Source organism: Orbicella franksi, chromosome 2 (assembly GCF_964199315.1).
Source record: "Orbicella franksi chromosome 2, jaOrbFran1.1, whole genome shotgun sequence".
In the NCBI taxonomy this organism is placed as follows: domain Eukaryota; kingdom Metazoa; phylum Cnidaria; class Anthozoa; order Scleractinia; family Merulinidae; genus Orbicella; species Orbicella franksi.
In genome coordinates, this window is record NC_138146.1 from 31790452 (window position 1) to 31815020 (window position 24569).

The 24569-nt window shown below is 38.1% G+C and overlaps 1 protein-coding gene and 1 long non-coding RNA gene across 5 annotated transcripts in view; one reads left to right on the top strand and one right to left on the bottom strand.

Annotated features, from left to right (window-relative positions):
* Nucleotides 1-69: 69 nt before the first annotated feature.
* Nucleotides 70-24569, bottom strand: part of LOC145479305 (tyrosine-protein phosphatase non-receptor type 13-like) — a 30500-nt gene continuing 6000 nt past the window's right edge. For 2 of the 4 annotated variants that reach the window (XM_081457632.1, XM_081457631.1), the window contains exons 3-19: nucleotides 23193-23237; nucleotides 21663-21731; nucleotides 21465-21555; nucleotides 21002-21081; nucleotides 20188-20264; nucleotides 19916-20102; nucleotides 19545-19649; nucleotides 19074-19124; nucleotides 18771-18836; nucleotides 18290-18358; nucleotides 17891-17967; nucleotides 16671-16768; nucleotides 14460-14638; nucleotides 14023-14082; nucleotides 13400-13481; nucleotides 13258-13313; nucleotides 9620-13068 (exon numbers count right to left, since the gene is read on the bottom strand). In XM_081457632.1, the coding sequence (XP_081313758.1) occupies nucleotides 11716-13068; nucleotides 13258-13313; nucleotides 13400-13481; nucleotides 14023-14082; nucleotides 14460-14638; nucleotides 16671-16768; nucleotides 17891-17967; nucleotides 18290-18358; nucleotides 18771-18836; nucleotides 19074-19124; nucleotides 19545-19649; nucleotides 19916-20102; nucleotides 20188-20264; nucleotides 21002-21081; nucleotides 21465-21555; nucleotides 21663-21731; nucleotides 23193-23237 (2745 nt within the window). In that variant the 3' untranslated portion in view covers nucleotides 9620-11715. The other 2 variants (XM_081457634.1, XM_081457633.1) reach the window with 2 other exon arrangements.
* Nucleotides 7587-9523, top strand: LOC145479332 (uncharacterized). Its single transcript, XR_014048411.1, has 2 exons — nucleotides 7587-7733; nucleotides 8883-9523. It is a non-coding gene; the product is annotated as an uncharacterized LOC145479332 (long non-coding RNA).

Below are 24569 nucleotides of genomic sequence, written 5' to 3' on the forward strand. Positions count from 1 at the left end.
TTGTCTCTTCGTCAAGTTACTCATAAAACTGATTGAATATCAACCCAAATTTAATAAACAATGCTATCATTTATTTCAAAATATTTTATTAAGCCTTATTATGCAATAGCATACAAAATTAAAAAACTTAACATAAATCATCTAATGTTACAAGACTTATCAAATGTTCTCTACATCGGACAGCATTCGGTTATTCACTCTTCGTATCCTCATTAAGTGAAGACATGAACCCTTTTAGCCTCAATATCAATGTGTAAATTCCCTTCGGTGGTCTCAGTGCATTTCTTACACATATCATTTGGGAGAATACTTACAACTTTTTTTGTGATCAGCGAGAGCTTGCTTGGGGCTGAAGGGGTTAATCTGACTCACAACGAATTGTATACTACATTTCCAAAACTTAAATTATGTCTATTATCTTTCATAAAACTAAATTACGAAATCAAATAAAATAAAAGAATCTGGAGGGTTTGACAAGGAATAAGATGACAAGAGAAAATTAGAAAAAAAAAAGGAATGAGTTTTGTTTTAAAGAGTTTCTTCATAATACCGAAATTTATATTTAAAAAAAGGTTATTCTGTGTTTGCTTTATTTTTCTACACGTTTATTAATGATTGGAAATTGTGAAAACAAGTCAGAAGACCGGGGCACCACTTACCTTATATTGTCTGACGATCTCAATATATATGTACTTAGGTGGAATTATGAAACAGTTGAGCATAGGTAAGGATTTAAACGGATTACACGTTTTTAAAACGATGCGTTTTCGCCGAAACGCTTTCCGTCCAAACTACCGTTTTCGCAGCGTTCTTCCCGATCTCAATGAAGCGCTTGATTGATATGCTATAAGAAAACATCACAACTGTCATTTGGGCATGCGCACGTGATATGACAGACGTCAGCGTTTTCGAACTCACTCCGTTTTCGCTGTCCACACATAAAATGTTTCCACACTGGGCAGCTTCATCAAATGTATACGTTTTCGGTGAAAACGATGCAGCGTTTTCGGTCGTTTTAGTGTGGACGGTAGGCGAAATCGCGTCAGGAAGAATGCGTTTTCATACTACCGCATTAGAGTGAACAGGGCTTTAGATTCAAGTGCCGTGAGTGAAAAAAATTCAAATGTACACTCACTGGTCTTCAGCATCGACTAGCAATCATGACTCATGGAATGTTAAACGCTGGTGAAATAAATCCTGTTCAAATTATCTTTTCACGTACATTGCCGACAGTTCACGGCAATAAGGACTGATTTTTAAAGCTGTATAAAGTCAAATGGAACTCAAGAAGGGTCTTAATTACCTCAGACTTGGCGAAAACGTTTAGAGGGGAAAAACATCATACCTATCGGCTTAATTCCATGTGTTGCTTATCTTTCATTTTTTGGAAATTAGTACCGGATTTAAGCAAATCCCGGAGTGTTCTACTTTTTGTCACGACAAAAGACTTGAAGGCCATTTTGTTGCAATAACTTCCAATCCTAATTAACCTGATTGGGTTAGTACCTGACTGAGGTGGAAAATTTCTGCACCACCAATCTTGGCCTAATGAAATCTCAGAGAAAAGGTCGTTCATGCCTCCACGTCACCGCGTAGTGTTGCATATGATCTGACATTAGAAACTTCTTTGTATTTCCTCAGTGATCTACTTTACTTTGTAAAGATCTTCCAAATGCGCGATCGACCTGCTTCCTAATAACAATTGTTTTCAAATTAACACTCTCTTCACTTCACCTTTTGTCATGACCCCGTGGGGCCTGTAATGGGTCGGATGTTGCTTCAAAGTAAACCTTTTAAGTAAACGTGATTCTTAATTTATAACCATGCCTTAGGCTTGGTGGTTTTAACTGAACAGGACAGCCAAAGTGATTAAAGCATCGATGAGCACATGCAGCTGAACTCGTAACGACCAAAATGATCAAATCAATGAGGAACGGGCAACTGAACATGACAAAAACAAAACAAAACAAAACAAAAACAAAAACAAAAATTATACATGTCCGAGCATAAAATCTCCTAATCAAAGACCAGCTTCTTCCGAACAAAAATACCTTACCTTAGACTGAATATGCCCGTAGATTCATGTAGTTGTCATATTCGACACACGCCCAGGCTCACGTACACTACCTGAACCTTTTCCCTGGACACTGCCTGGAGTTGCTCTGACACTCAGGGTTTGTGGACCTAAGCGCTGCACGGTATTGATAATATTTAATTATTTATGTTATTATAGAAAACGTCCAGCCTTTAAAACTGACGAGTGTCGCTATGTTCTACCCTCAAAGAATATCTTAATGCGACAATCCTTTGACATGATTAGTTCGAGCTTGTCAAAGTTCTTATTCTCTGCCTTCCTGTTGCCATCTCTTTGATGACCGTTTTGATCACCCAACGTTATAAAGGATAATTAAAGCCAGATTCCTGTTTTATCGAGCTAGAGCAAGCTACAACTTATGTGATGTAACCGTAGCAGTACACCATTCCAACAAATCTACGTACAGGCTTGTCTACATGGTTTAAAAAATACTGGACATGCTGCTATAACTTCCGTAACTATCGACACTGGCTCTGTCGCTGCCCCCACGGTATCCTGGGTAAGGAGGATGCGAGGATATCCGGGGTCTTTGTACAAGTAATCGAACTTCTGAAGGGCAGTTTCGAAGAATAGAAAGAGCTTCCTATAAAGAAAAAGAAAAGAGAGATCGAGAAAACTGTGGACTCGCATGCTTAGTCGGTAAACGTATTTGCACAGAATTGAAATATCTTGGCTTTGCGATGGTTTACTTGGTTTTGTAAGGTGAACGGAACTCTGACTACAGTTCTATTATAATTATGCATACAACGAGGACCGTGGATCAAGAGAGTTTCCTATGGCAGAATTATCAGTTTTTGATGTAAAAGCGAAAATGTCCATGCGTATGAAATGTTGTACAACCTTTAATTTGAACATTGCACGACTTTTACGTTAAGTAAAGTACAACTTACTCTGTAGGTCATTCGATCCAGATTCTTGTCATTTACTTGAAGAATGATGTCATTGACTTGGAGCTGCCCTGACAAGAGAGCTGAACCTCCTGGAACCAGCTTCTTAATGTAGATTGGAGCTGGGTGGCCAAAAATATATAGATAGATGTTTTAGGAACCCATATGTTTTCTTTTAATTATCACTGGCATCTATCGTAGTCTGTTGACGAAACACGGCTAAACCAAGTTCTACGAAATGTTACACATAATTCAGTGACTTAAGAATGTTGCGACTAAATTATAATTTGCAACAAGCCAGACTCTAATTACCTCCATTGTCCCCTCCTGTAAGGCTCATACCCAGTCCACTTTGGCCTTTTGTAAGGTAAACTTCAAACGGTAGATCGTCCATGTTATAGTCTGTAATAAGAAAGACCTTCATGAGTATGAAGAACGCTGTATGGCACCACAAAAATAAAAGAGCTTTTGCACTTCAGCGATGTGTAAACAGCTAACTGAATCACAAGCTTGCATTGTGGCCATGTATAGCATTTGCAGGGTATAAGAGTTGCTTTTTGGCAACCTGGTTTGTCATGTCATTAATTCATGTCACTAATTATATAATGTTAATTTTAGTTTTTTTCGATCTCAGATTACAAGAATTAACATCAATCTAAGTGCATTTTGTAAATATACCAAGTCTTAGTAAGGTAATAGTATATAAATAATAATTTAAAATTCACGTTGCCCCAAGGAGCATAAAATGTACGTAGGCATATATTAGGAAAAAATAGTCCCAATGGACAAAATGCAGTGAATAATATCGACTAGCAGATTCTTAACCAGTTGGCTATCTACACTTACCAAGAGCTGAGTTCGGGACTAACATGAACAAATCCAAAAAGGGAATACAGGGAGATGAATCCAGGATCTCCAGGACCAGAGCATTAACCACTAGTGCATGGTCAATGATTGCAAAGGAGCTATCATTTGCATATTTTTCGATTCTTACCGTTGTAACTGTCCGAGCTGGCATGGTAATGACTGTACTGTACAGCTCCGTATCTTGACTCCTGGGGTGTGGGAGGTCCACTGCTGTTCGTCAGGAGATCTTCAGCTGTGCCTTTTTCCACAACAAGCTGAGCGATGATTGGAGAGTTCCGAAGGGCGTCAACCGCCTGGCAGAAATAAAACAACATGAGCTGATAAGTAGCTTTACGCACAGAGTCCACCATTATGACACCTAAATACACGACTGGCACCAAAACTCAAAGAGAGTTATTCATTTGTTCATTCACTCGCTTCTGCTGTAAATGAGAAGAAATCTCGTTTCCCTTGCTGTTGTATCACATTTGTGTTCACTGCGGTGTGCAAACGTTTTCTCTGTGGTGACAACGTATTTAATGTCTTCTACTTAGTATACATGTATATATTATATATATTAAAAACATTATGCCACGTACCTCTTGCCTTGTGGCCCTTGTTAAGTTCACACAGTTTACAGCAACTATTCTGTCGTTTATACCTATTCTGCCATCCATTGCCGCTGCTCCATTTGGATTAATGGTTTTAACAAAAATTCCACCGAAATCTGGCCCACCCTGTTGAGATTCAAACAATTAGCAAAAATCACAGTGTATATCTTCTGTCAGTTAAAACGATTTCATCGCTTCAATGTAGATACATGTATATAAACGTATACCATGCTGTACTTTTTTGTTAAAGAAGTACTTCAACAGCATTTAAAAGCACAGATACTCTAAAAGAAGGCCAACGAACATCACTTCTGGATGTTGACTAGTACTGACAATTGGAGTTTTGTATTGTTTTTTTCTTGCTGTATCTAGTCATAACTGTACTTGCTCACACATAACGCATGGGATTAATTTTGCGTGCAATTTACAAGAGCAGTCTGTTTTCTAAACTGAGGTTGGTTAAGAAAAAAAAGAAGTAGCATAATCTTTATAAAGGAAAAACACGACTCACCACAACACTAAATCCAAACGAATGGTTCATTTTCTGTAACTCCACAAGGATACAATTCGGCTATGAAACAAACACATCGCATCATTGCAAGAACAAAACTTTGCAAAATTAAATGTCTTTTTAGGAATTAGTCACAATGAACTTCATCGTGTAACGTATCATATTCCTTAGGGAAGCATTTAAAATTGAGCGTTTTAAATCCAAGGAGAAATGTCCCATGTTTAGAGGCACAAACAATCTTACCGACGTTCTAAGAAGGTCCTCCAAATCTTCCAGCTGGGGGCCTTCAGGCTCTGGTTGTCTGTAGCGCTCTATAACAAGTGTTGCAGTAGCTGCAGAGCGCCGTAGCAACTCCACTGCCTGTGAATCGAAACATGCATTGAAATTAAATGTTGATCAAAATGTGATTCATTCTTCTCCAATCTTCCCCGGGCACACTTGCTCTTAAAGGGTAGTAGATACCCTCAAAAATGGCCAAATTTTGTCAAAACATGGAGTCCAGAAAGTATGACAACTGAAAGCCATATTTAATCGTAGCTTATACTAAATTAAGACTTAAAGTCATGAGTTTTAAGAGGTTTCGTCAAATCCTGGCCGAGCTAACGTGTGTTGACTAGGACCCTACTGTGAATAGCTACAATTCTGGAGCAAGTCAATCTCCTTTAAAAACTGTCCTATTTGAGCCAAATTGTCGCTGAAAATACAGGAGACATGGTAGAATGCAATGACCTACTCTTCACCAACTTCTGGGGAGTGCTGTTTCCATGGCAACAAGCAAACATAAAAGAAAACTTTTTTCCAGTTTGGCTCTCATTCAGTGATCTACGTTTCACCTGTATGGCTTCAAAAACTACGCCATTGCATTCTACAGGCAAAAATACATACCCCTGCCAAATTTGGTGAGAATTGGACAATTCGTTCTCTCGAACGACCTGCCCCTAAATAGCATAACCTCGAAAAATGTAACTTTTCAACCCCAGATTTTACTACATTTTTGAATAATGAAATACATTTGAGACATTCTAAGCAGGTAAAGGTTATGTGGACTTTTATAAAAAAGTATCTGAATAATGTTCGAAGTGAAAAATTAAAGTCCAAAAGCTCCAGGCTCATATGTTGGCCCCTCCTGCTCCTCAATACTTTTTCCCGCCATATTGCCAGCAGTGCAGACAGTACAAGAAATGTTTCTGTTATATAACTAAAGGTCGGGCCCTCACACTATATTATTATTCCGTACTGTTATGTTAATTTTACGGGTTCACGCGAGAATCTAAATTTCTGAGCGAAAGGTAAACGACAAGATATATCTTGTAAAATCCACACTTCTGCAAAATTTATGAATTATCCAAAGCAACTTAAAATATTACATGTTTCAAATTTTGCAGAAAGTTTTTATTTGAATTATTATTACATTTTTGCACCCCAGCAATAACTTGCACACAAGATTCGCGGTGATTTAATTTAAGTTTATAAACACCGTATAAAAAAGGGCGGATATTTTTTCATATTGTAAATACTTATAATCTGTGCTCACGTTATCAACCTGAAAGCATTTCAAAGTTGTTTTGTCTAAAATAACTAATCCATCAAAGTAATGCTTTGACTTTTAGAAAGGTATAAGCAACACCCATAGCAACTTTCTTGATCTCACATCCCATCATCCTCTGATCTGAGGTGATAGGGTGGGGCAAGCTAATAGAGGTGTAAATTCAAAGAAATGAAAGAATACCTGCTTGCGATTGAGGCCTTCCATTGCCACTCCATTTATCTCCACTATTCTGTCACCTGAAGAAGAAAAAACAAGTCAATAAGCTAGGTGCATGTTTGAAACAATTGTGACATGTTCTTCCTATGCCTTGTAGATATACTGAATTGAGGCACTATATGCATTCTTCAGTTAGAACACACAATCTCTAGGGTGATCGAGCTAGGTTCTTTGTCACTAAATAAAAGACGAGCAAGCAATCTTTTGTTACAGGCACACACCCTATATTATTATCAACTTTCCTATACTGTCTGCAAGGATTTCTTTAATTGTTTTAATTTTTGTCTGGTTTATTATTTTAGATTTTGCTGGCAGATCGACGGAATACTCTGTTACTGTACCTTCTTCATGTATTGGTGGTGTAAAGTTCCATTCAGACTTTGATTAGTTTTGGGAGTTAAAGTTTTGATTCAACTCTTAGATTGGAATGCTTCGTGACAATACACCGGCCTTCCTCACACCTTAAGATTTGTTTTGTTTTTGATACAACTTCCGCGAAACGGCAAAAACTACACAGCTGAGACATCACTTTCATGTTAAAAATGCTATTTCAAGCGACCATGCAAACGAAACCAAAATTTTAATTTTCGACTGCAGATCAGTTGAGATTAAAGTTTACTGGATTTGGCATAATCAAATCAAAAGAAGTGACCAAAATATTTTAGGGAAACTTAGAATCAACAATCAACAGAATACCTGATACGTTTCGTCTCAAAATTATCTTGGCCAATCAAGGAAGACAAAATAAAAGAGTACGACTGAGTTGATTGGTTAAATTTCCAAGTGAAAGATGCCTGATTAAATAACACAATCCTCTTTGCATTTAGGAGCCATCCAATCAGATTCTTGGAAGGGGAAGATAAGCTACCATCGGTGAATTTATTTTCCATTGCTTGAAACTAACTTATAAACGATGCTTTCCCCACAAAACAGAAAAGTAAGGGAATTTTCAAGCCTGGTAGAGTGGAATACAGAACTGAAGACCTCTTATGAAGATGACAACACAAAGTCCTTTAAGGTGTGTTAAAATTTTCATGTCATTGTGCTGTACTCGGCTTCCTCATTTAATTAGTTTTATTTTCAATGGAGTATTGTCATGTTTAAGAAAGTTTCCTTCTCGGTTGCTGATCAAGTCAGTCGTGGAAACGTTTCGTACCGTTTCGTATTTTTCCTGATGCTTCTGCCGCTCCGCCGGGTAGTAAGGACTTCACGTAAATCCCATCGAGTTCTGGTCCACCCTGAGAAATAAAACAGAATAAGCAACAATAACCTAAAAACTAATCATGTGCATGTTCAAGTCAACAACGGGGAAAAAAATCGAGAGAGAATTTCAAATTTTAGACATACTTCGATAATACCAAGTCAAAACAGTCCATAAAAATCAAATTTCAAAGATAGCTATGAGAAAAAGCGAAATTTGAAGAACGAGAAGAGAAGATTGGCAAGTTTTATGAAAGGAAAACGCAACTGTTAGTAAACCAACTCTTTCACAATTTGAAAACATTGTTATGAACGAAGCCGACAGACATTTTTGTTATTATGCCTTGGATTATAATTTATTTATGTTATGTTTAAACGAATTGAAATAAAGAGACCTCAGTGGAACCCCGCTGATAACTGAGAAACTCCGGCATGGCCAAATTACTTTTTCTTATAAAAACACAAATCCATTAAAATATTACAATCGCGTTTCCAGCAGGTATTTTTTGGACTGAGAACGTATTCTGGTGTTGTTAAACTCTTCATTTTAACCTAGTCATGGTTCGACGCAATATTCCCTCGCTGGGGATACAGGTGAACGATTAAAAGGTTTTAGATGATGTCGTGGATTTAGGAAATCTAATTTAAAGTTTTCTTCGTTTTTATTAAGTTCAAAACAGGTTTATCTGAATTATTCAAAGCTTAGATGCGGTACTTCCACACACCTGTGTATTCCTTCACATATTAATTCCTCAGAGCGAGGAGGGCTGAATTTTCGATAAAACAAACGTGAACCGGAGAGCCAAAAGCTCTTTCAAGAAATTATCACCCGAAAACGGCTGCTTCTGAACGTCACATGCAAAAATTGCTTGTTATCTCGAAATTGACTAATAGATTCGTGTGCGATAACCATGCTTATAGACCACATGTTCAATTATTGCCCTGTTTGTTTTGTTTTCCTTTCAAGATGGTTCAAATGAGGAGTAATGGTTCTAAGGAATATGCTGTAGTCCTGAAGAGGAACATTCTCTCCTACATTGTAAACTTGTGGTAAGTATTGGAAGCATTTTTACTGCTATATGGTTAACATTTCCAATCATACCGGACCGTTTCATCAATGAAATCATCGAACATTTTAAGAATGGTAAGAAGTATGCATGAAATGTGCTATGAAAATTTTGCTCACAACGGGCACTTTTTATATCTATTTGTAGGCGAGTAGAGATAAGAATTATTTCGAGTGTTCGTGGAAAGAAAAACTCACGGCAAATTAATATACTGAGCATATTTTTCAGGTGAGAATACGAAAATTGCTCCGGATTAATGAAACGGTAATAATTCCATATTATATCAACGTCGATTCAAATTTGTCAAATTTAGACTCAATATGGAAATCAGAGTTTCAAAATTTTTTGACAGAACGAAGTAACATCTTTTGGAATGTTTGGTAGTTTTTAGAATTGTTTTTCAGTGAAATCGCGTAAGAACGCCCTGGTAGGTGTCGCTATATCACCTTAAAGTCAGTTTGAGCCGGAATGTTTGAGACAGGTTTTGTTATAAAATACGTACATTATGGGAGTCGTGCAAACGCCGAAGAACCTGGCTTAAACCACAAGATTAAAAATTAGAATCATTTCTTACCGTCACATTTAGACCGAAACTTCCATTAAGTTTAGGAATTTCAATGGGAATGTAATCCTGAAAGAAATATAAAGATTAGTCGACATATCTTGCACACGGATCTTTCACATGTTATTGAGTGATTACTAACAATAACGTTTTAGACTGTCTTTCAGACATCATTCCTAGTGCCATGTGCCACTGACCGAAGTAAACTGGTCGTGGACTTCGAGATGTATCCATGTAATGCAACCTTTGAAACGAAATCTGACAGCAATTTTGGAGCCGTCCACTGAAGGAAGCCTCTATTAAACAGTTTTTTCCATGGTATCTTCAGAGGCCAACTTTTTTATGTCCAAAAAATATATACGGTTAATTCCGTTCTGTTTTGATCTTTGGTGAACGGCCGTCCTCTAAATTAGGACATGGAAGTGTAGTTGCTCAACAGAGGCTTTACTATACATTTGTTTATTCATTTTGCAATTGCTTTTGAATTCAAATTCACCATATATCTGGAATTTTAAACGAATAAAAGCTGACATTCAACACAAGAGTGTTTGGTGAGTTTCTATCCTTCAGCAGACGACAATAGGTGCTCTAATTCAAGCCCATCCTCATTATTTTCTCAAGGAAATATTCAAGAAAGTTACCCCTGACTGAAACTCAGATCCAAACGAAAATTTGGACTGCGGCTAATAATACCGCGATCAAAAGATAATCAGCTTTGTGGTAAATCAGTGTAGGCGTGGGGAAGTCGACGACACCTCTGACTGAGATTAAAACAAACTCGCCCCTCAAACTTGGATTCAAAGTGGATTTGATTCCAACTCTAACAAAGTTCTTCGTGCCATCTGGCCCTAAATAAACAGGGTAAATTTAAACACCACTATATGAGAGACAGAAATTAATGGTACACCCAGTTTATTTTTGTTGATACAGAAGCAACATTTGTCAATCACGTGATAGCCCAATTTCTGCAACTGAGAAATCATTAGGAACAAAAGCGGAAGTCTGGAAAAACAAGAAATGCTAAGGCTTTTTATACAGCTGAAAACATCCATCTCTTACTGATTATCAGTTCCTCACATTAAGTCTGTAGCCTTATTTGTTCTACGTTTTAATTGGGTTATGCAAAATAACACAGCTCTTACCGCGAACTTTCTTGAGGTTTGTAGATATTCTTTAGCATCATTCAGCTTATACTTTATTTACGTTTCTTTTAGCCGTATTAAAGTGCCGAAAACTTCAATTTTACTTTCCAGCGCAATACCCAAATTGGCAAATTGAGAAACTGAGCTACCATTGACTATCTTGATAATATTCGTGCGATCTGGATCCACAACTGTACGTAGCCAGCTGGTGGTACAGCAATAAAAGCCTTTGCACAGCAGTTAAGCATGGCACTCATCAATGATTACACATTTCGTAACTCAGGTAATGTCTAGATGTAAGTTAAAGAATTAGGGTTATCAACGAGACAAAGCCGACAAAGTAAGTGTGTTCTTGTCGACTTGACACAAATCCTATATTATCTTTACAAAAGACGCCATTTTCATACATGACGCCCCTACCATTGCTTCATTATCGTTAGTATTACAACACTTATGCTAGGGCGGCAAATAACCCTAAATATATTTATTATTAAATATGTAAGAACGTTACACTTCCGCAGTACATCCAACCCACAGTGCTGATGCCTCGTCGTTTACACACGAAAGCTTTTAGGCGTATTTCTGTTTCTCTTTGCCACTGTTATGTTAAACTATATTAATTTGTAATTTAAATTGTAGCTTATAAGTGTTCGTCTGAAGCACTTCTTATTTTTATTTTTTAATTAAAAATTTATTAATAATAGCATTTTGGAAACTGCGACGTTAATTTATGTGATATATGATCAAATATTGACTAATGGCAGCTGACGTTACAAATCTTAATTCTTCATTTTGCTGAGAATTTTTACATATAAATAAGCGAAAGAACTGATCGACGTTTCAAAGCCACTTTGGAACCACTGTCAAGTTAAAAGCCATTGTTCATGGCAGTCTTCTTTATTTCAAAATGAGTTTCAGGATGACATTGAAACGCAGTTCAATTTGTTGCTTTCCTTTCTTAATTAATTAAGTGAGAAATCAAGGAGATTTCCGCTTCAAATTTTCTCCACAAGCTTCTCCTAAACCCCTTTATACTGTGGTTTCCCTCTGAAACTTGAAAACCCCTTCTGTGCTATAAACGAGTGACTCCCTGTTATCGGGGTCTTGGTTGTTTTCCCTTTTCCCATTCTCCGCGTCCTTAGAAGAAGTATCTTCTTCCCCTGTCTTGTAATGTATTTTAGTAACCTTAGCGCTTTGTATTTCTTCCATTCCTCCCGAAGCATCTTCAACTTTTGGATTTAGATCTTCATTTTCAATTTGTTTGATTTCAGCGTTCACTAAGTGTTTATTATCTGACATGATTTCACATGTGCCTGCACTAACACCGTGAGCTTCCTTCCCCTTTAAGTAACTATCGTCTTTTAATTCTTTGGCGTGTTTCTCGTCTTTCTGGTCTACTTTATTTTCTTTCATTTCTAGCATGCACTTATCATCAGAATCAGTAGCCCTGACGTCTTTTTCTGAGGTAAGAGAAACTCCCTGCTGGGAGCTTGAGGCCTCCCCGTAGAATATCTCGTCACCAGTTCCATGGTCCTGGGTGGAAGAACTACTTAACAAGGTCTCCAATTCATCCCGTATGGCTTCAATATCTCCCGGATTGAAAGATCCCTGGGTCATTTCACTGAACTCGGAATCAAAATCACTTTCACAGCAAGATGATTCCGACTCCTCAGTGCGTTTTGACTTTGAGGGAGTGGGCGAAAATAGAAACGACTGAATCCTTTTGAAAAATCCGACTACATTGGATTCCTCATTTTGGGGAGCCTGCTGCTCTGTGGAGATAAGCAGCTTTGAGCTTTCGTCTGCTAAGGAACATTCCCCCTGAAGTATAGGCTGGCTTTCTTCCCGCGAAGCATCAGAGTGCTGTTTAGAATTCTCTGAAGCTTTGGCATCTTTCAATAATTCTCCATCCCTAGGTAATGAAACAGCCTCTTTACTTTTCTCAGACAACCCTTCAAGAGAGCCATTTTCATTTACTACCGTTACTTTGGTCTTAGCCCTCTCTCTTATCATAGCAGACACAGCTCCCTTTTCAAATGGCTGTGCCCAGGCTATTGCCTCAATACTTTTCTGCTTTCCAAAAGGAAGCGTAGTGACTGGTTTTGTTTTCGTTAGGTTAGGAGTACTCACTGCAACTATGTCTTCAATCTGGTGACTCTGGCTTGGTACAAACTGTTGCTGCATTGACGAGTACTGCGATTCCAGTGACGCCTGGCGTTGCATCATGGGCTGCATCTGCTGCTGTCTGTTTGGATGGTAAAAGGCTGATGCGGACTCGGTCCCAGGCATTGCTGGCTTCCCATTTGGAGTTGCAGGAGCGGCCACACAGCTCTCGATCAGCATTGTGCAAACATGAGGCGCTGTCCTTAAAATATTAACAGCCTGCAAGAAAAAAGGGGCACGAAGCTTATGATAACCTGTGAAGTAGATCAAACGTCATCGCATTTTGGAAAAAAAATATGTCTCACGTGTTCGTCGAGTTGTTGAAACAGAACTAGTGTGCTTATATAATAGTTTGATATCTTATGTTTTTCATTCAACCACGGTTGCATACTATTTTACACAAATTACCTCTTGTCTTGATAAACCTTCGAGACTGTGACCGTTAATTTCGAGGATTCTGTCACCTAGAATGGAAATTGGATAGAAGGGTCAGAAATTCGAGTTAATGGAATGTAGAATGAAAACGAGACTCGTGTCCAATTAAACTTACCAATGTTGATTTTGCCACTGAGGGATGCTGGTCCTTCGGGAGCCAATGTCTTGACGTAAATACCACCCAACTCTATGCCACCCTGTGGGATATGACGTCATCATTAAGATACTGTAGCCTTATGCTCCACTCACAGAAGTGAAGAGAATGAGTGAGTGAGTGAGGCGAAGAAAACTTTAGATTAAGCTTATATACAAGTTTTACATTTGTACACTGCATTTTGTGAGCGAGAATCCCCTTCATTGTTAAACAATATATATGTTATATTTGGAACCTTCATTTTAGTTTTAAATCGTTTTCACGGTTGTGTCGTGGCTAGAGGTTTCATAAAATTTGAGAGAGAACCCAAAATAATCGATGTAGTATACATGTACTTCGGCGAGTTGTGTACTTCCTTAAGGGATGTTATAATCACAGGAGTAAACGGAGTGCTAACGAATTGTTAGTGAAGCCTAAAAAGCTGTTAGAGAGTAACTAGTGATGAACTGGTGCCCCATTCTTCCTCATCAAACCTTGCTACAGATTTAAGCGCGGTACGATACAGGGTAACTTTTTCTTAATCGGTTGCTGTCCGGCGCTCGTCAATGCATATAGAAATATGCCCATTGAAGTGAAATACTCACAATGATATTGAGTCCAAGACTTCCATTGACTTTCGTCAGCTGGACAGGATGGACGCTGACCTAAAAGAAACGTATCAATGTTCATGTATCTCAGTGACATAGAGACTAAATAATTCTTTTAGTGTTTCGAGACCTTCAAGGACCTTTTCTGTTAATAGTATGGAAGTAATCATTTAAAATTATTGTGATTAGTGAGTTTTTTCGCAATGCTGTTATTGGTTTCTCTTGGGCCCCATCTGTACAAAATGCTGATAAATATAATGTTTTGCTCTCGTAATTTTCTGAGGAGCAAATAAATTTTTTTAAAAGAAATGTACTATAAGTGCTTGGGAGTAAAAAACGTAAATTAGAATTAGAGTGAATTGCAGACGGAAATAGGTAGGAAAAGACTCCACCATATGTATTTCAATGTTATGATTATTACAATCTATACGAACCTGTACTGGTTGATCTTCTTGTACTGGGCACGCTGACCCATTCAGATGAATCGCGGGACCTATTCCAGGTGGCTGTATGACCGCTGACTCCTGCCCAGGCTTACTCACTGCCGATTCTGGTATGTCTCCGGCTAGGGAATCAGATTCGTCTGTTTTTACCACTCCATTCATCCTCACCACTAAAAGACCATTAACGCACTTTGAATTAATTTACACCCGCTTTCATTGTACTATATTAATCTAGAAGTCATTCTGTGAGAGATAAATCTACTGTTTTGAATTTTTACATCTTTCGAATATTAAAAGCGGTAGCAGGCCAATTCTACCGAAACGTCACTATTGAGAGTCGATCGCCTACACTCAGATTGTTTGAATTATCCCATGAATCGGGAAACTTGCAAGTCCACAATCTTTCAACCCGCATTTGAGGTCAGAAATATCATTTATTTGACATTTCTTCAGCTAATAACCGGAGAAATTGCCAGTTTCACAGTTAAACGGTCTTTCAGCCGTTTACAGAACATGTCGAAAGATGGTATGTCGAAACTGAGCAAGAGATGGTCGAAAGATGCCGCCTATGCACGTAAGACTGAAACCGGGTGTAATAATTGCACTTAGGATCAATTCGGTCTATAACTGTCTCACGAAAAGGACGTCATCAAACTTAAGGAAATGCGGCTGTCTCGTAACTGATAACCTTTATTGGGAGGAATGATTTGACCACCTTTTAATACTTGAAAATATTTCATTGTTGTAATGTTATTGATTATTTTGGCTTGACTTCCAGTCCCACTCTCTAACAGGAATTTGCAACATCCTCGGTAAGACAGTGAAGTTATATCCCGTTCCAAACGTCACGTCAAGCGAAATAAAGGTCATATTAGTACTGTCATCTCAAGGAAACGTTTCCAATACGCTTCTAATTAAACACAATTGCAAGCTAGAAAAGATAATAATTTTTCGCGGCAGTAGAAGTAATATCACTGGGGTGGCGCGCATTTCCTAATTTTAAATAATGCGTGATTTCTTTCTGAGCTATATCCAAACACTCAACTGCTACAACCTGTACCTAGCAAAAATATTATCATGAAGAATTCAAAATTAAACAGTCAGCTGAAATCAAGAAAGTTCTTCAATACATTTGTGAACCCATAGATAGATCAACAGTTCAAGAGCTTAGGGGCAGCGGCTTACACAGTTTTGATTGGATAACGGAGTTTTGCATCACGATGGTAAGATGTGGGTGAAACTTAGAGATATATTCTCAGAAATTCTGCTTAATGATCATACTGTGGCACCATGGTGTCACGAATTAATCATGTCATTCTGTAGTTAGTGGCGGACGTATCAAGTAAGGTGTCTGAGGGGGTACTTTAAGATTGAAGAACCAGGATGCTGCCTCAGTGGAGATGAATTACACATTTGGAATGTACGCTCGTGTAATTTTTTATAAAGCCAAATGTTGGCCCGTTTATCCGCAAATATTAATTTTATTCCCGAAATTCTACAGTTACAATTGGTTTAAGCGATTAGACGGAAAACGTAGCTATGGTTCCCAGCATCCAAACTCCGTCATAATCACGAATCAATGACATACGCTTTGTTTATTTCCAGTTGAGCTAAGATGAAGTATAGTTTGTACAACGTGTTACAGAGTTGACATATCTATCATGTTTACTAGCTTGTATCAAGAAAACATTACTGAGATTAAGAAAGTTTCAATGCAATACCTTGTGTACATGTATAGCTGTACTGATTTTATATTTTTTCAATCTGTTTAAATTCTAGCTTCACCTTTTAAGCGGACGACATAAAGTTGACGTCGACGCCCGACACGCGTTGTATGGAAAGCTTTGCCATGAAGCCGCATTTTGAGTCTTCCTGATCCGGCAGTTTTCACTTTAAAATTTTACTTGCGACAGCACAGTTTTTAATCTCTTTCAACGAACGTTATTGCTAGGATGGTTATGTTAAGAGTCCAATTAACACATATTACAATATTTTTTTACCGAACACTGAATTTCTTGCTTTACAGTCAGTATCTCAAATGTTATAGGGGCGATCGAGTCGACATAATATGAAAAACGCTACAGTTTTCTTAATGCAATTGTTGTCGACAGCAGACCGTAACTACTTTCGTAAAGGAAACTTCAATGACATTAAAAACAGAGTTCTTGAAATACATAATAGTCAAAATAAATTTCATTTTACCTCCATCTTTTGGATATTCCTTGAGGCTGGACAATTTCATTCCCATCATCATTTGGAACTTGTAGAACGACGTACACATTTTCAGTAGATACCTCGACCTATCAACGGAAAAAGATGTCAATAATAAGTGAGATACTGATAAAAGATCGTAAGTAAGCGCAGTAATATAATGCTGATTATTCAAATGAGGGAATGAGGGAGTCTTTGTAGCTACGTAGAAATCCTCCCCCACCTTGATAAACATGTTTGCCAGCTCATAATCACACGGTAAATATAACTTCCTTACGTTATTAATCTTACCAAAGTATGAAGCATATCAGAAGAAAAAGAATCTCCCTTCCCGCTAGAATCATGCTGTGTCTGAGGAGCACTGACCCACTCAATACAAGATCCCGAAATGACAAGATGACATTCGTCGCTAAGGGTAGTCTATGTCGGTCTTAACTATTTGCTTCTGTTTTCCTTTTATCTTTTTTTCCTTTTCATAACATTTTTGAAATTTTGCATGAAATGAAAATAAGATCAGTGACAAAGGAAAGAAGCTCGTAAATTCTCACATGTTTTCTTCTATTAATAGAAGAAGGACATAGTTTAGAAGTGCTAATAAAGTTTCCCTAAGCCACCTTTTCAGTTGATTTAATTCTCTCTTTCCTGAGTGTACCAGGTAATTTATTTGTTGGTAATTTATTATAATTTAACGCGCTTATTTTAGGAAGAGCTATCGGTGAGAATTATCAATCATTCTTTTTCCCATACGTTTGTTTAATATTACCGCGATCTTGCGCCACAAACATTTGACGCCATAATGAAAAAAACAGGCGTGGAGGGAAACAAATTCTAAAATACTAATAATCGTATATTGATCCTCGTGACTGTGGATTCCCTTTCATCACACAACTCGTTATCACACAATAGACCTTTTACGACGCAAACAAAGTAAAATGAATGACATGTTTCATCATTTCTTTCGTTTGTGTTCTCTAGGCCTCACTATCAAGCTGAGTTTTAATATGTCGAAAGTGACCTATTCCTTTGACAAAGCTGTTGAATTAAACATGACGTAGTTAATAGCAAATGTCTAAAAATATCGCATTAATATTATTTATTATCATATGCCGTGGTCATAACAAAAAGCCTACGGCTTCTTGTTTTGGTTTCAACGTTATGGTAATGTATGGCGCTCTTCAAGAAATAGAGCTAAGAGGATTAATCGAACTTACTTCTTATAGCTGCAGGTGTACAGCACCATCTTGGATGTCTCCGGGTCACCGTGTGCTTCGATAAAAAACCGTCTCCGCTAAAAGTAAAAGACGAATCAAAGTAGTAATTAGGATTAGCGTAAATTGTCGATTGCTCTGTGTAATAACGCAATGGGATGAATTATTCATGATTTTCTCTATTTGAACTACGCATCATTCAGTTCTGCATTGGTGATTGGTGTTGGCGTGGTTCAACACTGGGAATTGATACCACTAGATAAATAAGGTCGTCAACATCTCATAATTTTAAACAAATGCATTAAAAGTTTGAGAGCTCAGCGATGTTCATAATTCTTTTCAGCTCTTGAACTTATCAGCATGTAATTCTTTTTTAAGTATAAACTGAGTAGCTATACGTACATGAAATGCCATTCTTTTAATGTTTTGCCACGGATGACGAAACGTTGGACTTTTGACGATTCCTCTCTCCTAAAAGAAACGACGAGTTAAACACATTTATTTAGCACTGCAAAGAGTAGACCGATATAGAGTGAATTTGAATACAGCAAAAGTTACAGTACGGCCTTGTGCGCCTACTGGCGCCTCGAGAACTGATGATGATGAAAAGTTACAGTGCCAACAAAGCAACGACAATATCTTTAGAGAGGAGTTGGTGATATGGTCAAGTCAGTTAAGACAGTTAACGGTTCAAGGATATAGTAATTTGGGTTCGAATTCCGTTCAAGCCTAAATTTTCCACCGGCATGTACATAACTATGATGATCATTCGTGCCCTTAGAGTATTGCAACCGTAAATACTCACGTCTGATGCTCCGATTTATTGTACGAGTAATATCATTGGGCTGAACAATTCAGAAACGGTACTTAGTAACACACTTACCTCATAAACAATGAGTCCTCTCACACTGATCCCTAAACTGAAACTGCCTCTCTTGTCCTTTTTATACTGCAGCAATAATGTAATAGGTTGCGGATGAGTTCATAGAAATTGCGAAAGCTGGCACAATTGCAAAAGGTAAGAGACAGTCGTTGATAAAGTGACAGCTGATATTGCCACTACCTATCGCTTTGGTCAGTCTACGCGTGTTGTAGAAGTGCTCTGGTACACAAGTTACCCTCACAATCAAGGCAACAGCGTTGTAGACGTGTCAAAATTCAAAGTTTAATATTAAGGTGAATTTACCTTGGAAACCTTGTTAAATATAATTCCATATTCCTGTAGTTTCTGTGCCTCCTGCAAAAATGAAAGGTTCCGTGAAATATAACTAAAAATCAACATCAACGACTACATGGGTTTCAGAACGAAATATATAAACATTGCTTGGCGTACCGTAATTAAGTTACCCTAGTCCTAACAAGGACATGGGTCAACTTTTTGTGCAATATGATCTCAATCCTTAAGCATTTTGTAGCGATTTGCATGGATGACTAGGATAAAAAGATGGGGAGTCATCCTGCATTTTATACAGCGCTGATGATCGATGGCTAAACAAATGCGTCCGCACATACACAAATTATATTGTCTTCCATTACTATTGTCACGATTTGGATTATACTTAATCTTATATCAATTAATTTATAGCTTTGTGCTTCTACTAAATATTATGGGTGTCCCTAATAACTCCTAAGCAAGTCAGAGCTTTGGTCCACTAACCTTTAAGTACTCGATCTCCGCCTGAGCATCACTCAGACCAGTGTGAGTCTTGTGCATTGATGGGAGATGCTTCTTTATGTAAGAAGCAGTGAGTTTGGCGATCGCCTTCAAATAGAAATCATTTAAGTTTTATTTACGAGAAAAGAAAAAGGCAAGGTTCTGATTTATTTCAATGCCTATTTTATACCACATCTTCATTGTTTTTTGACTTACATGGACTGTTCTAAGATTAGGTGTGGATGTTAACAATATTTTTATTCGATAACATTTTTAATACATTTCTAATTAACGACCGGAGACATCCATCTGTGTTGACAAACTGAAACCCATTTTATGAGGTTCTATTTAAATTTCGCTAAACATCAACTTACTCTCTGTGGAAGATAGTGCTCGGGAACAAAGTAGTCCGAGCCATGGAGAGTCTGGTTGTAGTCTCCTACTTCAGCCTGCAAAGCGTAGGAAGCTAGGAGCATGGAGGTCTCCTCGTGAACGTAAATCCCTCCTTCCAATACATCTTTTCTCAACTGCAGGTAGTACAAGTGCCGAGTTGACTGTTGTCTAACGGTGAGGATGCAATCACAGAGAGATTATATTGGGGCTGCATGGAGGCACAGAATCCTACATAATTGCCATAAATACTTACTGTAAGAGGCAAATATTCTCCACATAATACTTGACCCTGAAGAAGATCGTAAAAACCAGAGAGGAATTACAGGAAACCTAAGGGAGAAAAAAAGAATTACCGTCACCCACGCTGATTAAGCAATAGATGAAAGGGCTTTTGAGGTTTAGCCCTGTAACTCGTGAGGTATGAAATGTATTAAAGATGTGACAAGGAAACATAGAGAACTTATAGCAACTGCCAGGGTCCATAACATACAATGATAACGTCATGTGACGTCCGAATAGCCGCCATCTTAGACCCGCCATCTTGGATCCGTCATCTTGGATTTTATGACGGTCTGCAACATGTCATAAAAGCACCAAAACGGACTTAAAATAATCAAAACCAGTCACATGTCATATCAAATTGTTCCCATATATAGCACATAACTTAAGCCGCCAAATTTGGAATTACCATTCCCTCGACTCGTTTAAAGTTACAAATGGGCCGTAGGCTGCAAAAGCTCCCCGCTCCCCCTCCAGTCTGGATAGGGTTGATATGTTGGTGTCTTGCTCAGACTGTACTTGTACTAGAAATATAATTTTGTTGCTGTTGTTGGCTGTCAGCTGGTTGCATTTAAATCATCGGTGGACTTCAAGCAGGTTGATTGGTTCTCTTGGTAACATTCTCTGTCTTCGTATGACGACCATCTCAAAATTCCCATGGCTACGTTTCAAAATTGTAATTATGGTTTTCGTTTGTCGATCTGCTTATTTGTTTGCTTTCTGTTTCTGTCCTTTGTCTTGATCGAGGAAAATAGCAAATAGAAATAAATATTCGTTGAGTCACTTACGTCATCTTTCCAGAGATGGGGCGCAAACTTTGCCAGTTTTGAAAGTTTCTCATTCAAGTCCAAGAACTCGTGCTCACCATCTAAATATGCAACAATACACGCATGAAGTAATAAAATATCTTTAAGTCTGATAGGAAATGCTTTTTGAACTTTCACTCCGATTTGGAGATGAAATAAACATGAAATCAGTTTGTACCAGATCGATGCTTATGTAATCAAGCTCTGATCATGTTAAGCCGTTTTAACTGTCAACCTTGGCCTGGCCAGTCAAATATGAGTTCGTCCAGGAACCAGCTCAATAATCAGACACTTGTAGATGCTGCTTTTTTAACTTTTGATTGGCTAAAGGAATTGCACAACCCCTGAGCAAAAGCAATCTGATGTGTCAAAAATATTTAAGCGATTCACCGTGGCATATCGCACATCAAATGTAGCAGGCGCAATATAATGTGACTATACTCACCTTTTATGATCATAAGGCCAAAGAAAGTAGTTTCTGTAAGTCCAAGATGATCCGTGATGATGCTGTACAAGTCTTGTCCAGTGGCGGAACCCTAAAATTGGAGAATATCAATATAATATAATTCAACTCCAAAGAGATACTTTCGTTTGGGAATGTCAAAGTTGACGACTGGAACATTTCAAGTCAAGCTTAATTTACCTGAACTCTGACATTAAGCCTCTCTCCATTTAGCAAAACCACGTTGATCAACTTGTCACCCTCGCCTATCTGAAAAGAAATAAAGATGGTATTTTAAACCAGCAATTCCATGTAAATGTGTGCGAATCAAAATCGTGGTTCTAGCTTTTAGATAAGTGTGGTTTGTGACAGTTACTGGGGTATGGAGAAACCACTGGAACTGAAGTTGCCACAAGGAAGCTTATCGTATCACTAAACAAACTAGCGCAGACAAAGTAAAGTGAAATGGCATGAAGTGATCAGGACAACACCCAAGCAAACGGAAGCAAAACGAGTGACATTAAATCGAACTCGAGCTTTTTAACAATAACACCCACTAAAGTGCAAAAACAAGATTGGTCTCGCCCAAAATGAGACTGAAATAAAAACAATAACAGCAAACACATTTACAACCGCTTTACAAGTAGCTTGCAGAAAGCATAATTGATGACTACGTATATCGCGAACTGAGTAATGTAAGGTAAATTACGACTTAAGTCCACCATCTGTGAGCAGGCAAACTTAAGCTGCCAAAAGAAGGTGCACTTACAAAAGAGCGTTTCTCAGCAAGACCGATCGCATCCAAGGCGGGAAAGCCATGTTATCTAAAATGTTCTCTTTGCTGGCGATTTCGTGAAAATATCACCTGTAGTTCAAGAAATAAAAATTTGCTCTGTGATACGAATTTGTCCCCATACTTTTTCAATCGTCGCCATCAACAGAGAGCCTGGAACTGGCATATCATATAGTAAGAACATATATAGTAAGAAATTCAGTGAACTTTTTCGAGATTAGAATTTCAAATAATAGCGATTCAATTGAGTCCTTCAAGTACTTTTTTTAACAAAAAGATTTTTTATAACGGAGTAGAACTTTTCGAAGAAACAAAATATGCAAATTTTATGGATCGACAGCGGAAAACGCGGTCGTTAAGCAGCTTTTGTGAGTGCACCGTCTTGTAATGTAAGTGTTTGTGCTATACGCGTTATTTTGGTAAAAGTTGTCAAAATACGGTAGTGTGGTGTGAAAATTGCCTGGGACGTTTCGTGCCAGGTTCCATACAGTTCTTGTGTTTGTGTTGCGTGAGTGAACCAGCCTGAAGAGTCGTCTTGTTACGTTGCTTTTGTTAAAATTAAACAATTTCTCGTTGTGGTTTAAGCTAGCGTAAGGTGTACAGTGAAGTACTTACCAACAACCTTATAATGTTCTTTTAACTAGTACGTTTCATACAGCTGATATCGTGAAATATTTCAAACTATGTCACGAGTCACGCTATAGATTCTTAAAGGTGTACGTGGAACTTTTGGGGGACAGTCACGTGCCTGTGCAAAGTGAGTGCAAAAGAAAAGATTAAAAGTGGTCTCATTGTACAGTGATGAAGCGACAGTGTGAGTGATAAGTAGATAGGTCAGTTGCAGTTCATGCTTAAACTGACTAAGCATGCTTCGTGCACAAAGATCAAGGAAACGAAATGCAACAATAAAAAGAAGAACAAAGGTGAAAGAAGAATACCAAAACGCCTGCCTCCTCGGCCTTGTCGTCTGCCCGTCTTCCCGCCTGAGAGTGAGCGAGAGTTAGAGAAGAAAAATTACATGTTATGCACTTTTTAAAGATGTTAATATGCAAAATAAAACGAAGAAGACTATAAATTAGTCATGGACGTAAGAAGTTCCTACTAATAAAGCCATGCAGAATGACAAGATCCGCGGAAGAGATGATAAAAGCGTTAATTCACACAAAGATTATTAAGCCATTTGATCAGCAAGAGTGTTAAAATCACGTGACTGGGTTTGAAAGGACTACAGTTCTTTTTACCCCAAAGATACCGCCTTCCATTGATTTCTGATGGTGTATTTTTCCAGGAAGAGCTTTCCTGACTTTCATGACATTGTTAATTATACCAAGATGTCCGTTGTTGCATAAATTTATTACTGGGATTGGCTAATTGCATTGATCAGTTTACCCACCTAACATCATTCTTCGCTAGATATTAAGGGAATCTTAGTGTGTACCAGGATTTATACAAGTAATTAGCTTCTATATGTACTTTTTACGCATGAAGTGGATGGAGAAAACAAGGATGTACATATATTATCTAAGTAAATAAGTGTAATAATATTACCATGTACTATCAAAGTGAGAGTATTGCGCATTCCTTCAAAGAGTAGGGAGTTATCTTGTCAGATCAACGTTGGGGAAGAGGAGGGGGAGGTTAAGGCAGGGCGGGGGAGAATGGTACATGTGACAAAAGAGAAAACGATGAACTAATGAAAGCTACATAAGATTTTTCTTCCATTTTCCATGAGGTCACTGGGAGACAATTCTTCCTGTTGCTAGTTTGAGAAGCCCGCGGGATTTCCCGAGCGTATGTTCGTTTCGGCGTAGCCGCGAACGCCGTCAAATGGCGAAGCCTCGAGGGAACTCTTGCGAGCAACCACGTGAGAAACTCGCGCGAAACCCTCCGGGCTACGCAGTCTACCCTGCAGCAAATTTGTTGAATCATCAAATTCACTCGCTTCTAACGATTAACTGAAAGAAAGAAAATCAAAACTTTCGCTTTTGCTTTTGCTTTCTTGTCTTTGTTTTCGTGCCTTATCGCGCTCTATTCTGCACAGTCATGGCATTTCTAATGTTAATGTTTGGGATCGAGGGAATCAAAACATCTTTCTGCTACCAATGGGAGATAAATTTAACGCGATCTTGCATAACTGAGTTTCAGGAAGAACTTCTCGAAAACTTGCTTTAAAGCTTCCTGTAGCGTCTCTATAGCATCTCTATTGATTTCCCGAGATTTACTATGCAAAATGCTCAGACGTCTGCAATCTTCATGTGTCTTCCTGTTTTTCCTTTCTCCTTTTGATATTACAAAGAGCTTTAACAAGTCAGACA